The sequence below is a fragment of the Lepidothrix coronata genome, unplaced genomic scaffold (assembly GCF_001604755.1).
Source record: "Lepidothrix coronata isolate B3197 unplaced genomic scaffold, Lepidothrix_coronata-1.0 Scaffold40, whole genome shotgun sequence".
Lineage (NCBI taxonomy): Eukaryota > Metazoa > Chordata > Aves > Passeriformes > Pipridae > Lepidothrix > Lepidothrix coronata.
Window position 1 is genome coordinate 1,977,697 of NW_016690220.1, and position 19,635 is coordinate 1,997,331.

General features: G+C 36.1%; 1 protein-coding gene across 9 annotated transcripts in view; it reads left to right on the plus strand.

Annotated features, from left to right (window-relative positions):
- INVS (inversin) overlaps positions 1 to 19,635 on the plus strand; it is a 94,279-nt gene that overhangs the window by 62,991 nt on the left and 11,653 nt on the right. For all 9 annotated transcript variants that reach the window (XM_017813212.1, XM_017813205.1, XM_017813208.1 and 6 more), the window contains 6 exons: positions 1,047 to 1,202; positions 2,603 to 2,832; positions 3,797 to 3,903; positions 7,518 to 7,730; positions 14,164 to 14,465; positions 17,902 to 18,703. In XM_017813212.1, the coding sequence (XP_017668701.1) occupies positions 1,047 to 1,202; positions 2,603 to 2,832; positions 3,797 to 3,903; positions 7,518 to 7,730; positions 14,164 to 14,465; positions 17,902 to 18,703 (1,810 nt within the window). The remainder of the gene's footprint in view (positions 1 to 1,046; positions 1,203 to 2,602; positions 2,833 to 3,796; positions 3,904 to 7,517; positions 7,731 to 14,163; positions 14,466 to 17,901; positions 18,704 to 19,635) is intronic.

Here is a 19,635-nt window from a genome sequence, read left to right on the forward strand (position 1 = left end):
TTAAATGCACATTTATGAACTGCACTCTTTTGTGTTTTTATTCTAAATTATTTTGGTTTTCTTCATCTGTAAAATATTCCACATGTAAGGCAGTGTGAGAATGTAGGTTGTCTGATTTGATTGCTGACTGTAGGAAATAATCCAAAGCATTTTGAATTCAAATTGTAAATAAAATCACCAGTATATGTGCCCTCCATTGGTTTGAAATCTCACTGCTCTGTGTAGTTCTCCTTTCCTTCAATAAGAATTGTGAACTGGTCAGACTGGTATTCCAACATTTTCCTCAACTCCAGCTGACAGTGCCTGCAGGATGGCAATAGCAACTCCAGTTACAGGACACCACATCTAGAACTCCGAGTTCTGAAGTATCTGAAGTAGCGTAGTTTTCATTCAACTGAACATCATAAATTGTAGAGAGGAGACAAAATGCAATACCTAGTTCGTAATCTTTTTTTTTCCTGAAGAAACCAGGGAGCTGGAGATACTGTGCGTGCAAGATATGATGGCCTTAGTACAAAATTTTGTGTAAATTTTTTTCCAGAAAGGCTGGGGGAGGAGCAGGAACAGCTGGGTGGTAATCTGTAGTTAGTTTTGGTTGAGACAACTTTGTTTATTTGAAAGGAAAAAAAGGTATTTTCAGAAAAGCATTGAAGAAATAATTAAAGGTTTCTTTCACTGGTGATAGGCAGTCTCAGAAATGCCACAAAACAGAGGCAGAAGTAAATAATGTAATATTCTCTTAATCAGAAGCTGCTAATCTTCCACAAATCCTCAGTATAAGCCGATCTTGGTAGCGTTAAGCTTAAAATTTCCATTTGTGCAAGTTAGAAACATGTTTCAGGGCTAACAGTTATCCTGCCTATGGTTTATGTGGCAAGAAAATGTTGTTATTTAATCACTTGCTAGGATTCTTCAGTTTCTTGTGGTTGAAAAGTACCTTTTCCACCAAAATGGTTGAAATGAATTTTTATTTTGACTGTTCTAATTGTGAAATTCCGAAGCTCATGGTATTGTGGTTTGTTTTTCCTACTCCTTAATTCTTCTAGCATTACACGCCGCTGCCCTTTCTGGCCATGTCAGCACAGTGAAATTGCTGTTGGAGCACAAGGCACAGGTAGATGCTCTGGATGTCATGAAGCATACCCCGCTTTTCCGAGCCTGTGAGATGGGACACAAAGAAGTGATACAAACACTCATTAAAGGTCAGCTCTTATGACTTTACAAACTTGTCCGGAGTTCTGGTGCTGCTTTCTGTGGGACTGGGAAATAAATAGATAGCTGAGCAAGAGGTGGGGGTAGGAAATTGCTTCCCTAAAGCGGGTTTTGTCTATAAGTACTCTTTGTGGGATAACACTAGTAAATGTAAAAGATTATCAGATTGTTGTGCAAAATAAGTGTTAAATATAAAACTTTCAAGACTGGGAGAGTTCTTTTCACAGCTCATTTCTGCTCAGGCCCTTGCAAGTACATTCTAGTCTCTCAAAGCAACACTTCCCCCCAGCAGATCATTGTTTTTCTTTCTTTTTTTTTTTTTTTTATCAGAAAGACCAAATTAAGCTTTCTTCACTTTTGTGAGAAAGCATTTCTAGCCTTCTTTGAAGATTTTTTGACTATTTAAATGAATCTTTATTTTTTAATGCAGATAGCTATCAAAATCCTACATCATTAATATTTTCCTCTGATTGGTTTTTAGAAGCAGTATTTTATTTGCAGACAGAAACAGGTTTTAACAATGTACACAGTGTTAGATAATTGTAAAATATCTGCTCAAGTGTAAGAAGTATGGTGAAACAACAGTGGTATCCTAGATGTGAAATTCTGTCATTTTAGCTTCCCAGAAACATCTCCCTCCTACTTCAGACATGATCCCATTTATGGACAGATGAAGTATCCAGGCTAAAAAGTTGCAAGTTTTCCATCAACCATCCTTTCTTACTGAAAAATCTGCTTCCCTTCATGATCTGCTAAGCATATTTTAACCTCCTGTGAAGCTCTTCCTCCCACTCCCTGTGCCATTTAGCTTTTGTGTGTGCAAGAACCTTGTAAAAACAACCAAGTTATGTTTAATTATATATTTTATGATATAGACAGTCATTGTTGCTGGTTGGTTTGGTTCAAGCTTTTGTATTTGTGGAGTTTTATTTTTGTACAGAATTTTTACATCTTGCAAGAAGACAGAGAAATTTATTATCTGCATTAAAGAGCTTTAGCATGCTTGAATTAAGAAAAAAATTAAGACTTTTCCAAAAATTATTCTTACACTGTAAATATTTCATCTTACCTGCATTAGAGATTTAAAAACAGATTTAATCTGAGGTCTACTGTTTAAAAGTGTTTTTCTTGTTAACAAATAAAGGTTTTGCTGACAATTAGTAGGCCTGAAACAAGTAGAGGCTAGGTTTTTCAAGGGCATTTGATAAATCTGGAGATTCTAAAGCATCAGAAAGGATTTGAATAACAAAATTCAAATTATTTTCAGAAATATTTGTCTAAATTGTCATTTTACCAAATAAGTTCTAGTTGAACATAAACTTATTCTTTTCTTTTCTTAGCATTCAAAAGTGTTTTCTTTTTATGCTCAAAAATATATTTGCTGTTTCAGGAGGGGCAAGAGTAGATTTGGTTGACCAAGATGGCCATTCACCTCTTCACTGGGCAGCCCTGGGAGGAAATGCTGACGTGTGCCAAATCTTGATAGAAAATAAAATCAACCCTAATGTGCAGGATTATGCAGGTAGAACACCTCTGCAGTGTGCTGCTTATGGAGGTTACATTAACTGCATGGTAGTGTTACTGGAAAACAATGCAGATCCAAATATCCAGGATAAAGAGGTATGTTGTTCTTCACTGAGGTATATAATTAACTTTAGAATAACCATACATCAAAACATATTCCTTTTCTTCAAGATATTTCTCTTTTCTCGGATGTAGAAGCATCTTTGCTGCCTCCACTTCAAAAATCTTGTATGAAAAGTAGTATTTTAATGTGCAGCGTGAATTAAAGATTTGTATTTTTCCATATCACTTTTGATTTTTCCTTATCAAAGTGTGATTATATGAGGAGTCGTATTAATAATCTGATTTCTTAACTTTTGTGATTCCCTATTAACAGCTCACATATGAATGTGATTTGATAGTCCAAAATGAGTTTCTTTAGCATAGAGACAGAGCAAGCAAGAAAATAAGGTATTGCAAGTGAGATTGCACAAGAACTGTTTCAATTACTAATCCACATAAGTATCCATATATGTATACTGTATCCAGGTGAAAAAAAAAGGAACACTGACTAGATTATATGTTCTTTTGTGCCATTTATTCAAGCAGTTAGTGAAATTAGGAGCCAGAGTAATTGTGCAACCTGTAACAGATCTCTTTCTTATATGACATAATTTCTCAGAAGTCGGTAGAACCTCATCAGTCAAAAGAGCTTCACCCAATTTGTTAAATTTTTCTGTAGTTATTCTTTGTAGGGCATAGATAATTCCAAGTAATAGAAAAGTGGTTTTCATTATGAGTTCTTTCTTTTGCAAAGAAAGCAACTCTAGAGCTAGTCTCCTAATGCTACTTTTCAGCTGCTTTAGGTGAAAAAGCACTAGTGTTGTAATCTTGTTTTTAAAAAAAAAAAATAATTTTTAAGTGCTGTATTCTTCTTATTTTAATAAAGAAGTTTATTTAGAACTAGTTTGTCCTTCACGTCCAGAAAAGCATTGAATTACACTATGATTTACGACTTTCATTGTGGCATGATAGAGTTTGGGGATAATGCTTATTTTTGTTCTGTTTCTATTGTTTACAGGGAAGAACTGCCTTGCACTGGCTCTGTAACAATGGCTACCTTGATGCTATAAAGTTGCTGCTCGGTTTTGATGCCTTTCCTAACCATATGGAGAACAGCGAGGAGAGGTATTGCTTGTCTCAATGTGTTAATTTGTAATTTAGCAGAAGTGCTACCTACGATTTAAATGTTAAGTGTTCAGATATTGCAAGAGAATCCTAATCTTGCATCTAAAAGGAGTCCTGTAATCTTGCACTTCAGTGTCAGCTGCTTTTCTAATGTGAAATTTCTCTCCTTTAACTAAGACATTGCAACTTCAGCTATTTATACTTTTGAACCTTGAACTTAGAGATTTATGCAAGTATTTACTCACTCTAGTCTTGTTTGATATATTGAAGACCTTTCTCATTTATATGAAGTTCATAATAGGTATGTACAGACAAAGGATGAAAAGGCATTTCTGCTGCTGTTGGAGTAGACTGGAATTTTTCTTTTCTATTTGGTAGGAATTCAGTGAGAAGAAAGAAAATGGGAGAAATGTAATGTTATGTTTTAAAATAGTGATTACAAAGTACCTGGTGGCTAACTGTATTCTAAAGGCCTAGTTTAAAAAAAAAAAGTCTCCTATAATCATAAAGAGACAGCACATTTGCATCTCTTTTCTTTGTCTTTCATTGACATATAAATAATAGTTTTTTAAAAGTGATTTGGGTTGTGGAGTTCAAATTAGTCACCTGACCGTGAAGATAATTACTGTTAGCAGAAATATATAATGCCTTTTTTTAGAGTAGATGACCTCCTCATAATTATAAAAAAAACTATGAACAGTATGCCATATAAATTTGAATATTTCAACATTTTAAATAACTTAAGGAGTTTGAAACCCCATATTTCAATGCTAAATTTAATACTTCCATACTTATCCCAGTTTTTAGTTGCTTTCTTCTCCCATCGTTTCTCTTTTATTCTCTACTCTAAAACACTCAGATTTCTCTTCTCTTCTTGTTCTTATTTTTTACTGAGAAACAGAAATGAAAGTATAACTAGTTCCTAATTAAGTAGTGCCAGTGCTCTCTTTAGTAATTTTTTTATAGAAAATTAAATAAACATTTGTAATTAAATTACTCCTAAAAAGTAAGATTAAAAGCCACTATTTTGCCAGAAAGGAGGCTGCTGTTATCTTTACTCTGTAGAAATATACTAATGATGCTCAAATGTCACAGAAAGACCTTAGCTGTGGTTTACCACATTCAGATTGTTATTTTTGTTTTCCTTCTGGCATTAATATTTGTCTGTATGTATAAACCAAGATTACTCAAAATATTACTAGCAGTATTCCAAATCTCTGCCATTGAGCACTAGTTCATGTGCAGAACAAAAGAGTTCCCCAGTATTTCTAGATGAATCAATCTTTAAATATAATTCTGCTAATGAATATATAGTATATCAAAATTGCACAATTGTATCTTGATACATATCTACAAATCTGGTTTTACTGTTGAGGGATTGGAAGTTTGGAAAGTAGAAAAATCAAGTTGAGTGTTTTAAGGGAGAGTAAAAATAACCTCAGGGATATGGTTAATCTGTTATTGGATGAAATTGTTTTTTAATCAGTAACAATTTCACCAAATAGTAATTTTTTTCCCAATATATCTGTAATCAGAAGCTTCCCGTCTTTACTTTCTTAGAGTCCAATATGAGATACCAGTTAAAAATTCAAACATAATGGTTCAAGCTAATTAGATTAGTAAAAGATGAAGCTGAGATTGCATCTAGGATTTTAAGCTGCCCATTTGCTTGCCAGATATGTGATCAAGTGCTGGTCTGGAGGGTGCTGGGTTTGTTGTTCTTCGCAAATTTAATTTGTAACTCAATTTACCATCCTGGGTGCATCATGTGATGCAAGGCTAGCTGCTGTTTGACCGCCTTCATGCTAAAATTCCTTATAACAGCTGATGGCTGATGTCTTCTTCCTGTGTTTTCCTGTGAAGCCAGCTGGATTTGAAAGCTATCTGTTTTAGATAGAATCAGTGGAAAAGAAAATTTATAACAGGCTTTGAACTGACACTACAGAGAAGTGTATGTAAACAGCCTTGAATGGGTAGTGTCCAGTCATACAAATCCCTATTCAGATTTGATTTGAGGGATTTTTTTACTTTCAAAGGTAGCTCTAATGGAGTTATAGAATCTATGTTTAAAAATATGGGTCCTCATGACTGGGACCTGTAATAGAATACATTGTCTTGGTAGACACATGGTAGTAGCTTAAAGTTTGCTTTAGTGTCTTTTGTGTCTTTAATGGCCAGTCTTCGCGAGCGAAGATTTGGGAAAGGTCATTGACCCTTCGAGCCTGCGCAGTGGATTTTTTAGGTGAGACCCAGCGTGCGCTGAACTGAGCCCACCCTTTAATCCTGAGGTTCATCTGCCGGGGCCGAGCAAGCTTGGACAGTGGCAGTGAGGTCCCCAGGACGTAGGTTTGTTTAGAGTGACCTTCTCTTAGATGGATTGCCTCACAGGGCTGACGAGCTCCATCTGCCCGGGGGGCTGGGAATCGAACCCAGGTCGCAGCGGTGAGAGTCCTGCACCCTAACCACTAGACCACCAGGGGCCTGCAGGAATAAAGACAATGACATAACATGAAAATATTTTAAAGACACCAAAAAAAAAAAATTCAAAATTACGTATACTTTAAAAAAAATGTATTTTACTGGAATTATGTTCTTTCTGAAGTTCCCATTTCTGGGTTATCAAAAATCTGTATCTCTTTAAATGCTACCAGCAACACACCTTGACATACAAATTTTCATGTTATGTCATTGTCTTTATTCCTGCAGACACTTCAGTTCAGATACTGTTAATCCTTCCATCAAATCATTGCTGTGTGGCAAGTCCAATTGTGCTTTCTGTCTGTTTTTCTTTGCTTACCAGCACTGCGTCCTAGCAAGTTACCATCAAGAAGAGCCCTAATTTTCACAATCACATGCATTGACACTGGTTATTTGATAGTCTTATGTTATATGGTCTTGATTATGGTCTGTGATTTTCGGTCACTAAATGTCTCTGCCTAATGTTTCAGTGTTGGTGAGGGAGATATGTAAATTTTGATCCTGCGTTGACAATGGGAAATTTGGGAATTATTTTTAAAAGGGCTTAGGTGGCTTTAAAACCCAAAGAATTTAATATTTTTAACATCTGTGTCTATTTGGAAACAGACTTTAATCTTCCTAGTACTTTAAAAAAGGATATTATCCCTTGATACTGATCTAAACCTGCTGCTTGGTCAGTCATACTGTCCTCAGTTGTTGTTATAGAAGCTAAGACGTATTTGACAGTAAGTCTCCAGAACTTAAATTCACATGGAAATAGCACAAAAATGTTTTAACTTACTTTTTTCTTTAGATTTCTATATGAAAACCTCAATAACACCTTTTAAAGATCCCTTGACTAAAGCAGTTAATTCTGTGGTTGGGGTTTTGGGAGATTTTGACCAAACACTTCATATAGTCTGGTCCCTCCCGCATTTCCATATGAGGAGAATAAAATAAGTCCTAAACATAATCACAGTGTGTAGAATCAATAGGATGGGAAAACAATACTTAAAAATTAGTAAAACAGCGTACTGAAAGCAGTATTTAATCTCTCTTCATACTAGAACTTGCCTTAATATGAAATGAGGGTGAAATAAATGCACATTATAGTTAGAATCAGTAATAATTGTTGTGATTTGTTTGGGTTTTTTTAGGTATACTCCACTTGATTATGCCTTGCTTGGGGAACACCATGAAGTGATTCAGTTCATGTTAGAGCATGGGGCTCTGTCTATAGCTGCCATTCAGGATATTGCTGCTTTCAAAATCCAGGCTGTCTACAAAGGATACAAAGTTAGAAAGGCTTTTCAAGAGAGGAAGAATCTCCTAATGAAACATGAACAGCTGAGAAAAGATGCTGCTGCCAAGTAAGTCTGAGACTCTTCTCCAGCAAATGGACATTTGTCATAAGTTTGTATTCATCAATGTATGATTTTATTTGTTATTCATCATTATTTATTGTTCTTCTTAGTAAAATTCGTGAAACCAAAGGAAGCTTATAACTCCCATATACCTATAGATAGATGGAATTTATTTTCCATATAATCCCAATTTGAATAACAAACTTTATACAGTATACAAGAGAAAGGCAAAATACCAAAATCTGAGAAACTAGCATGTTTCCATGAATCTTTGCCTGATACTCTGATGATTAAAAGGCTTGGAAAACATTTATCACATTAATGTAATGGAAGTAATTATTGACCTATCAAGTCTTGTTATCAGTTATGAAAAGTAATGAATACGTAGTTGAAGGAAAAGAAAAAACAAATGAGGGAAAGCCTGGTTTGGTAAGGCTTAACTTAATGTTTCACAGGAGAGGTTGTGTTTTTCTAGCAAACTGAAATCCTGGATTTATTTGCAATTTCAGTTTTGGCAGTATCATTCTCTACATTTATGTTTTCTGGTCTTGAATTAGAATTCCTATGAATTGGTTATAGTGGATTATAGATAACTAACATATGCAATTCAAATAGTTATCAGCAAGATGTGTAGATTCTGACTGAGTTTCTACACTGCTTAAAGGAGGTAAGGGTAGCAAAGTAGTGAAATTAAAAAATCAGAAGGTACGTAAATGCTTTGCTTCCTTGGCCTTTATCCTTAAGATTCATAGTATGAAATAAAACAAATTAGCACCTGGTTTCTCTTGAAGAAATCTGATTCTGGGATGAAAAGAGTAACAGTCTGAAAAGATTTCTGCATGATTTTGTAGTATTATTTCTGTAAAGAGAGGTCATATGAAAAAGCTACACAACATAATTATTGCACTTAGAGGTATTTTTGCTTCATCTGTGTATCATAGACAAATTCAGCTGCACTCCACTCTATCAGATTTGGTAGTTTGATGTTCTGCATAACTGGCCAGTGTGACCTTCACTGGGTTTGATTGCTACTATACTATACTGGATAACAATTGTTATTTCCCAGTAAGAACCAAAGCTAGAAGTATCAGGTAACTGATCTCTTGCTCACATCTTTAGATCCTGAAGTTGTAACATGTAGCCCTCCTGCTATTTGCCTTTTCTGCTGAAGTCAGTAGAAGTCAAAACCATGCATGCAGAAGCTGCCTTTGAAAGTATACCAAATATTTTATGTATTTCTTTTTAATGTGGAGAACTCTGTATTTCTGTGTGGTCACAACTGACTTTACCAAATGAGATAGTTTTATCCTTTGTGATGACAGTCAATTTTAGAAGAATCTATGATACCTCATCTAGAAGATTAAATGGAAAAGAATTGCCTCATGGAAATTTGGGGGTATTTTTGTAATAGTTTTCCTTTGTGGGTTTCTGATGTACTTTCTGAGACTTACTTAGCTCTTGTTGATTTGTTTGAAAACAATAGAATCAAAGTCTGTGTATCAAATACCATAAAAACAGAATTACAATACAACTGGAGTGTACAAGCAAATCAGGTTGTCACATCACAAATTTTATTTAATTGCAATTTTATGATCTGTAATAAACTGAAGGGGACATTATGTTGTCATCATTCTGTGTACCCATCTGTGCATTCCACAGCTGAAATTGGCCAGGGTGTTGCTGCATACAAAAAAACTAATATCCCTACTGATGTTTAAAAATCTGCTCTCCAGATAAAAGTAGTCATTATGTGGCAATCCAGAATGATGGTGAACTCCTAGATTGAACACACACACTCCCCCCACTATTTCAGTGTATGTATTTAAAACTTACTTTTTAATATGTTGCTTTAGAGGGTCTCACAAAGGTAAATCACTTCTAAATCTGCATGATTTAATTAGCCTGTTCTTTTTTTTCCTTTTTTACCCTAACTAAAAGTCAGCCAGCATCTTGTACCTGTATTATTTTCCGGTGAAGTTACATTCACTGTATTCAAAGCCTGTGAATTATTTCTATACAAACATCTTCTCCCATGTTGTCTCCTATATCAAAGGAATGGTAATTTATAAAATGAAGATTGATGCAGACAAAACCAACGTGCACACTATTATGCCATTGAGCAAAGAGACATATCAGGAGACTAATTTGGGTTAGCAGGGAAGCTATGGCAGAGGTCAAATGCAAAAAGGCCGTATACAGGAGGGAGAAGTAGGGACAGACTGCAAAGGAAGAGTGTAAAAACATGGCTTTGGCATGTAGAGATGGTATCATGAACACCAGAACTCAAATGGAGTTGAGGTTTTAAAGGGATGTTGGAGGTAACAAGGTGGGTTTCTGCTTCTACATTAATAGAAGTAGTAATACATTACTACAAGGTTGAGCAAGGAATATGTGGGGCTGTTGCCAAATGGTGCATTTAGTGACAACAGGCCCAGGTGTGGCAGAAGTGCTCAATGCCTTCTTCTGCTCAGTCTTCCAGAAGAAGCTCTCCCAGGCCTTTTTTCTTAGAGAAGTGTTTCAAGGAGGAGGAGAACTACTGACTGTGAATGAGGATTAAGTCAGGGCTGGCTTGAGAGAACTCAGCCCAGACAAGTCCATGGGACCAGATTGGCTGCATCCAAGGGTGGAGAAAGAATTGATGCCCTTAAAAGGCCACTTTCCAACATCTTTGAAAGACCACAGAGACTAGGGAAGGTCCCCTGTGATTGGAGGAAAGCAAATGTTGTACCCAGCTTTAAAAAGGGCCAGAAGAACAATCTGTGAAACTGTATTCTGGTTAGTATCACTTTGGTCCCTGAGAAAGACAGGCACTCACTTGTCCACCTTCCCATTCAGCTTCTCAGAATGAGCTCCTGATACTGTGTTTCTGGTTTTCATTCTGACCAGTTAGAGGAAAATGACTGAGGGTGGATGTGGATGTGAAAGGGAAATGGATGAAACTGGGTAAGAGAAAGTAACTAGTGATATTTAGGAAAAGAAGAACAGTCAGAAAATAAACAGTTCAATTACACAGTCTTCAGAAATATATTGAAAAACACCAAGAGACTACAAGTAGATTATGAGGTTTTTCAAAAAACTAGTTATAAGGCCTGAATGTTGAGAAAAAAAGGGGAGTGTAGCAACAGAGAAACTAATGAGCTCTTCAGCGACCTGAAAATTGAAAGCACGCAGGGGAAATTTGGTGTAATTACTAAAATTGAGGGTAATAAGAAATACAATTATAAAGTTAAACAAGCTGAGGTGCAAAGTAAAAAGAACTGGCAAGGGATGTGACGTATCACAATAAACCATTGTAAACATACTCATGGTAAAAGGAAGAGTAAAGAAAGAGTTGACCTGCAAGTGATGCTAAGAAGGCTGAAGGGTTTCATGTCTTTTGAGGTTTTTTTGTTTTGTTTTTTTTTTAATTCAAAAGAATTGATATCAAACCAACTCGATTTTTGTTTGTATCAGAATAACAAGTTTTGTGGCCATGAAGAAACTGTAGCTGTCATTCAGACTTGCCTTAAGTTTTCATACTTTCTCATGGAAAATTTCTCATTTCTCTCCTTTAAACTGGAAGTGTGTATTGATGAGAATTTCAAGTATATCCATCATGAATTTGAATTTTCATTTAAAAAGTAAAATGTTAAATCTGAGAATAGCACCGAGTTGCAGAAGACTGTAAGCACATTGAAGACTAAATTTGAAATCAGAATGGTGTTAAAATACATATGAGAAATGTCTGAAGAAAAAATAAATAGTCAGGGAAGGACAAATAGACTGCTCTATGCATTTGACTACCAGTCAACACAGAAATGCTGGACAGAAATTAACAGTTGTCTTATCATTTTTATTATCTCTTTAAAGTCTGCAGTAGATCAGAAGCTGAACATGTCATGAGTCAGCAGTGTCATGCTTTTAAAAACCATCATCATGCTAGATTGTATAGCAGGGGGTGGCTGTTTACACAGCATGAAATACAACTCCTCTTACTCCAGATAAAGCTTCATCAGTAGTAGAATCATACCAGGAGATCCATTTTCAGTTGAAATTTTTTAAGTAACTTTTTTTTTTTTTTTGCAAGCATAAATTTGAAAATGCTTGCATATATGGACACGTTCTAATCTTAAAACATCATCCAATGAGTAGATAAAAAAGTAAAGTGTTCTTGACAAAATAGAAAAGGTTGAATTCACATGAGTAGGATCAAAAATTCAAAGAGTCTCTGTGTCTTCAGTAATATGTAAGGCTGAAACTGTTCCTTACCATCTGCTAAAGGCTCAGTTTTCATTCTTTCACTTTTGCAACAAAATACAAATTTATGGCCATTCTGGACAAAATTCTATTGCATTTACAGTGGACAGTATTGGCTTGCCAGCTCTGCTACCACTGTTGAGCTGTAGATGTCTAACTTCAGAGCCCAAATTTGGTTCCTGCTGTGTCGTCAGAAACCTCCTGAGAATGACTGAGAGCCCTTAGGTTAGGAACTTGTCTACTTCCTTTACTTGCTCGTGAAACCTAGTCTGTCAACTTAGACAACAATAAAACTTTAAAATTTTAATTTCAAATATATCCCTCATTGTAATACAAACTGAATTTCTGATAAAATAAAACAAAACACAAGGGGAGGCTCTTTTGTATTCAGGAGTCTGTTAATCATCTAAGGTCTACTGCGACAATTAGGATGATGGTCTATGAATAGGAAACTTTGAAATCCCTTCCCTTTATTATTTCTTCAGTTTAATCCAAAAAGTTTTAGCACACAAACAAAACCTCTTTAAAAAAAATCCCCCTTTACTTCTCGGTTTCTGGTCCTCTGTCATTTCCATAGCACTTGATATGTTGCTGAAGTTATTGTTTTGAGTTGATCTGCTCATCAAAAGCGTGCAGGCCACTCTGGCTTGATTGTGTATCATACAACCCATCTCACATTTCCTTTCCTGATACCCTGAATGGAGGACATTTGGTAATAGGCTGCTTAATTCTTGTGAAGAAAAGAAAATTACTATTCTGTGAATAGTAAGATCTGATTTATCAGCTCAAATGGCTCAGTAATGGCAGCGAGATCTATACTGTACACAAACCCAACATCCCCATATAGTCCGGTTGTGGAATGCCAATATTGTCCAAAACTAGCCCCTTTTTTTTCCATGCCAGAGGGAATACTGAACCTCAGGCTGCCAGGAGTGTATCCTTTTAGATCAATTAGCAGCTTTTCAGGTGCAAAGTTCAATCAGCTTCTTCTGCGGAGCATACTTGATAAGATAGCACTGACAGATAAAGTTAAGTCTTCTCCCTGGCAGCTCACACTGCGGTGACACGCGCTGGCATTGATGCGGCTCGTGGGAACTGGGGCTGGCACGCTGCATAACTAACCTGTCATACGCCGTGCCGAGAGATAATGTGGCAACAGTCTGCAAACTGTGTTGGAGCATTGGAAGCAAGTTAAAATATAGGGCAGCTACATGATACGACATTTACCGCCTGTCCATTCCAACAGGAGAAGTGTCACTTCATTTAGCAACCAGTGCTTAATTTATAAAAACAAATTCACTGGTAGGTAGGTGTGTAACATTTGCTATGTGCTACTGGGTTTATCCTGCTTGGTAGAAAAAAAGAATTTAAAAGATGAAGTTCAATGATAACCCACTTTTCAAAACAGGCTGCAAAATTTTATTCAACAGATGCATCTTTCGTTACTTTGTTCAAAATTCTATGTTATGTCTACACTATTTAAGAGAGACGTGACTTCTTTCATTTTTGAAATCCAAATGTCATAAATGTAATGGCATACTATATGCACACAAGTTTTTAATTCAGATCTCATATTTCCAATGTTTATAATTTGTATGTCATATGTTTATGTAAAATAAATTAATTATCTACCAATGATAAATATATTGGAGCAAATTAGTACCAGTAGCTAGTTGGAAGTTTGTTTATAATTGTCTGTATTAATTATGACACAATTAAGTATGACAAAATAATTTTGAAAGAGATTATGTCTTTTGCTAAAGTTTTTTGATTTTCAAATATAGTGCATTACTTTACTACTTATTTGAAAACGTTGTTCATTCCTAATTAAAAACATAGTTATTAGTATAATAACTATTTTCAAAATCCTACTTTTAATTTTTGTATATTTATAAAACCCCCTATATTTAATTGTTTTTAACAACTGAGTGTTTTAAAATCAGTTAAAACCACTGCAAACTGAATGGGCCGATGACTGACAAGAACTTAACCTTCATTAGGCTTTAGCTGCAAGTCCATTGTTGCTTTGGATCAACCTAAGACATTTCAGTGCAATAGGTGTCCTTTTCTCATGAAAAAGATGTTACAGTCAAGGTTTTATTGTGGCATTGTCAGATTTTTAGAGAGGAACGTGTTTAAGTTAGATACATGCTTACAAGATTTTGTCTTTGAAATTCTTATGGTAATTCTTCTATAATTGCAGGAAACGCGAAGAGGAAAGTAAGAGAAAAGAAGCCAAGCTACAGAAAGGGGTGCAGAACGTGGAACAAAGCAAGTTTCGAGTACAACAGAGTCCTGCAAATCGAGAGAAGGCCACCAGTGTCCCACAGTTACCCAATAAACCATCTGATACACAGAGTAAGAGACTTCTGCCCCTCAACGCTTCACAAATTCAACCAGGGAGAAATAGCAGAGGTTCACCTAAAGCTTGTCACAACAAAGGGACCTCAAAGGAGAGTTGCTTACCAGCAGAGCCTCAGAGTGAAGGTCATAAAATCAGCCAAGGTTTGTGAACTTTTTTTAGTTGTCCTGGTTATCTGTTTCGTACAAGTCTGGGGGTGTTTTATATATAGGACCTGTATGGTCTCTCTATCATTTCTTATTCTTAAGTAATTCATGCAGGATAGAATTAGATACAGATTCTTTTACTCTGTGTGAAGTAGTCAAAAACACCAGCATATACAATGTCTATAAAAATACCTAAAATATGTGAGAACAGGTTGTTGGCAGTTCTATTGGTTACACTCTTTGGAGAAAATAAGATTGAAGATATTTGACATATCTGTGGTATACTTGAAGAATGTTAATGAAGAAATGGTAACTTTTGGTTTTAAACAAGGTTAAAATAAGGATAAAATTGTTCTAAGTGACATTTCTAGTACACATGGGGAGCTGTTCAGTCAACTTCATTTTCCATGACTGGGTTCTCCTGTGATTTGTCTCTGAAGTCCTCTTGTTGAGAACACTCAAGGATATTTTTTGAGAAGTGAGAATTTAGAAATTGTACTCTGAAACATTGTGTCAAAACTCTTTCTGTTACTTTTCTTGCCCTGCTGTACTCTTTTTTTTCTATCTGTAAATGCATCATCAGTTCATCATAATTTCTTGACCACTTCTTATTAGTTTTATGAGATACGCATCTTAATAACATTTCACTCAGTCCTGACTTCAGCCAGTTACAGTAGCCTATAGCTCAAATATTTCAAAACTGGTAATGCTAAAGCATCTTTGTTATCATTAGAAGCAAAAATTGGAAAAGTAGTTTATTTAAGGTAAGTTGCTAGAACTCCTCAAGTGTAAAATTGCTGCTATTCCCTCTGGAAGTTCTGCTAATCAGAACAGTATAATAATCCAGAAGAAAAGAAAGTGAAAGAGCCTTTTCTACTGAATCATTTTGCCTAGATTTCTTTAGCTTGTACATGGAAATACATTGGTAAACAGAATACTCAACTATACTGTTATAGTAAAAGCAGACATCTTAGCCTAACGTACACTATGATAGCTAAGTAATGATAAATAGGTGTTAAAAATCCTAGCAAGCTTTACCAGCATGTGCATTAACTTTGTATTAGTGAAAATATTCATCTGGCAAAGTAAAACACATAAGAATAATCAGAAACAGTGGTTTCCAAATGAAAAATGAATAATTGTATTGAACATGAGGAAAAATTGATAAGCATGAAAAAAAGGGAAAGGAGAAATAAAGATGTGGGGAGGATTACAACAGTGAAAGGGTGAGAAGAGAAGGAGAAAGCCAAAGAAATGATAAAACAGGAACAATCAGCCTTTTCTTTTACTGACTCCACTATCCATTTTTAGCCAAAATCTACCATTGGTTATGACAGTGGAAACTGCATTGCATTAGTCAGACTTCCACTGTTTCTTGGAACAAATATAATGATTTTGCACTGAAACAGTAACCTAAGGAAGTAGGTAGTAGGCAGTCCATGGGAAACATGGGATATAAATTGACTGCACAGATCAGGACTGAATTTGTGAAATTTACTGCAGAGGATTCTAGTATTAATATACTTATATTTGAAAAAATACATTAATGTTTAGTTTTCTACATTACCCTTCACAGGAAGCTAGGGAATTCAACCTAGCAACAAATGCCAGCAGCTTGGACTACTGATTGAAGGCTTCCCTGAAGTTGGATATTTCCTGATGTAGCTATGCCAGAATAATTTTTCTATGTTGATGGTTCTACAAGTAAAATTTTAAAACCATGTAGGCTATTGCCTAAATGTTTTTTTTTGCTCTTCAGTATATCTTTAAAAGCAGAATATAATTTCTGCAAAAGATAGAATTTTAAATAGAAAATTCCCTGCTATTTTTGATCATCTTTCTTTACCATGAGTGTTGAACATGAAGAGTATAAAAGTCTTTACTCAAGGTTCTTTTGAAAATCTGTAACGTGTACTTCTTGCTATGGTGAGACTGGTTTACCTTCGGAGATTGTAAAGAAAGCCCCCTTTTGCCCAATCCAAACAGTGTTTGAAATAGTGCTATGTCACTTTTAGTTATGCATTCTCCTTTCGTTATTGAAATGATGCCAGAAGAGTTGATGCAGCAAGGATCAAATCATGGAGTTCTATAATGGGTTCTCATTAGGTGTTTTAATCAATCCTCTTGTGACCAAAACTTTAATGGACTTCATTGGTCATTGTATTGGAATTAAATATAAATTTAGACCCTTTGGGCTGTGAAAAATGTGATTTAGTTGGTGGGTCTTTTCTGATCTGCTTTCCACAGATAAATCCTCCTTCCTATGTGTGTTATTTCACTTGCCTTAACTGTGGTATAAACAGATAAGTTTGGGTTTTGTGCTCTGTACTTGTTATTGCTTGGTCTTCCTAAGAAAGTTTATTTCAATGTCGAAAGACGAGCTAGAATAGTTAAATCATGGAGTTTTTTCCATTATCCAGTTACCCAGTTGTTCAGATGGGGAAGTTTTGCGCATACAAATGTCTTACAGTTAAGTAAGGCATGCTGCATGTGCAAACCAGGTGGTAGGTTTTGGAGAGTTCAGAATGGATCTGTTCAGTGAGCAATACTCAGTTATCCAGTCAAGAGCATCCTGTAAAGGCATTACAATGAGGGTAAATATAGCATGGTTTCACGGGGTTTTGGATGATCCAGAAGATTTTCTGTGATTCCAGTGTATCAAAGATCTCTTTCTTTACTTTTTCTCCTCCTGCCTACCCTGTAACATCCTGTCTATTTGCTACATTTCATCCTGTCTGGTCTATTTCCTCATTCTCCTGTTAAGTTTCCAAGCAGAATGGAAGGTGGATGGATGATGGGAGATTTTCAGTTTTGCACTCCACTGTGGCTTCTGAGTCATCCTCACAATAGTGTTTAGAAGCAGTTATCACACAGCAGCAAGGAAGAATGGGAAGGACTTCACAGCTTTGTTCAGCATGTCAAGGGAAGTACTGAGAAGCCAAGGGCTTTGGGTTCCCTGGACAGTGGGTTATCCTGTGTGTCACTGTGTGCCAGGATACAGGGTGGCTAGGGCAGGAATTTAGCAAAAAAGCTTGAAACAGTGGCGGTCACTTACGGCGTTCCAGGTACCAGGAATTAGCAGCTGAGTTCATGGGGCTGCATTCCTGTGTCACATGGTAAGCTGGTTTCTTGGGAGAACACCTGTACAATCAGGTTGGTGAAGAAATAGTTTCTTCCTGTGAACTTTTTTTTAACTCCAATGTAATGTGAGTAAGAAAATAGTTTGTAGAACAGTAAGCAAATAAAGAAGTTTGGGACTCTACTCTTACATGCAATCATGTCCTCTTTTGATTCTTTCTGCTTACTTTTTTTTTTCTTCATTTAAGTAAATTCTAGTGTGTCTCAAAGGTAACCGAGCAAAAAAACTTAGAGAACTAAACTATGTTTTGCTGGATCAGAGACTAAAAGTTGGCTTCCATTTCTCTGTCCAAAGATTCATCGAGGAAACATATCAAAAGCAAGTCAAGTTGTGTCCATTTCCATTGTGACAAAGCAAAAGAGGGAACAAAAGTTGAAGTGAAACATCAGGTTGCAGCTGCTACAGAACTGAATGGAGAAAAGCACAAGGAGCACACTGTTGATGCCACAGTGCCCCGGAGGAGCAGAAGGCTTACTACTTCTACTTGTAGGACTGCTAGTGTTGGGGAAAAATTAAGGGATCCAAGTCAACCTTCATCTGGCAAGAGGGACCATTGTGAGGGAACGGCTGCATTCATCTGCGATGTCAGTTGTGCTGGTGGGGCTGTGAGAAACTCAAAACAGTGTGAAGCTTTTTCCAAAGGCAAAAGACATCGGGAGAAGTCCAGAAGTAAAGAGGTAAATGATAAGCGATGTTCACCAGCTGGTTCTAGTAGACCTGGAAGTGCCAAAACAGTATTTGTAAACAGCAGAAATGACAGCACACATGCTGTGGAACGAACTGACAAAGTGGAAAATAATGAATTAGCAAAAAAGGCTTCCCCATTATTGTGTGCTGGGGCAGAACCTACCGGAACTGTGCCAAGAAACCCAGTAGCGTGTTCTGCTCCTGCTGACAGTTTAAACTTGGAAAAAACAGATGTAATTGGATCCAGGAACACAGATGATCAATTATGTTCTGTCGCATGGCAAAGTACAAATATCGAACTAATCCCTTTAGAGGTTCGAATGCAGATCATAGAAAAAGAAAGAAAAAGAAAAGAGCTATTTCGAAAGAAGAACTATGCTGCTACAGTCATACAGAGGTCATGGAGAAGGTAAGACTACTGTTTCAGTAGTTAGAGAACAGTGAGATATGCGTAGATGCAAATTAAATTAAGCTTGTTGGCAACGTGCTTTATTTGGTCCTTTTGCTTACAATGTTGCTAGTGCTAAATGAGGCATTTAATAATCGTTCACCAAACAAGGGGAAGCGAATTCCAGTCACCTAGAATTACATTAGTAAGTTCATAGAAAATGCAAGGTAAGTTATGACTTTTAATAATTGGAAAAGTTATTAAACTTGTTTCAAGCGCTGATATTATAATTTCTTCCTGGAGTTCACTGCCGTTGTGTTCATTAGCAAAGTTCCGCATGTAAGGATACAGGGTTTTTCCTGAAAAGGTTTTTGTAGCCAGACCCTTTACCACCAGTTACTGACACACAGGTACTCTGATCTGACTTTTAACTGGATAACCAAACCACAGGATGTTTGGAAGCTTTGAACATTCATTGCCAAAACTTGACGCTAGCTTCAATACCTTGATTAAGCAGGAACAACTGCTGTACAGAAGAGGCAGACAGGAGAGAGTGAGATATCCCAGTGTTTGCTTTCCACAGCATTATCCTGCTTTCATGAATGCATGAGTTTCAACCTGAGAAATACAGTCATTGTTAAAGTACTCCTTAATATTTAACTTCTTAAAGTGCTCCTTATTATTTAATTTCTTATCAAAATAGTCAGGAAGAGCGTGGCAGCTGTAGGTGAAGCATATAATATGTACATAATTTTTATTTCCTGTTTTTATTGAAACTTTCTTCAGTGTTTATTGGATGCAGAAAACTATAAATTGCTGATGTTTACTAATATTCTTTCCAGATCACTGACTAGTTTAACTGTTTCTTATATGCTGTAATATTTCTTAGTATTCAATTAAAGAAAAAATAACAGGCAAGTTCCTTTCAGAGCTTAATTGTCACACCCTATGGT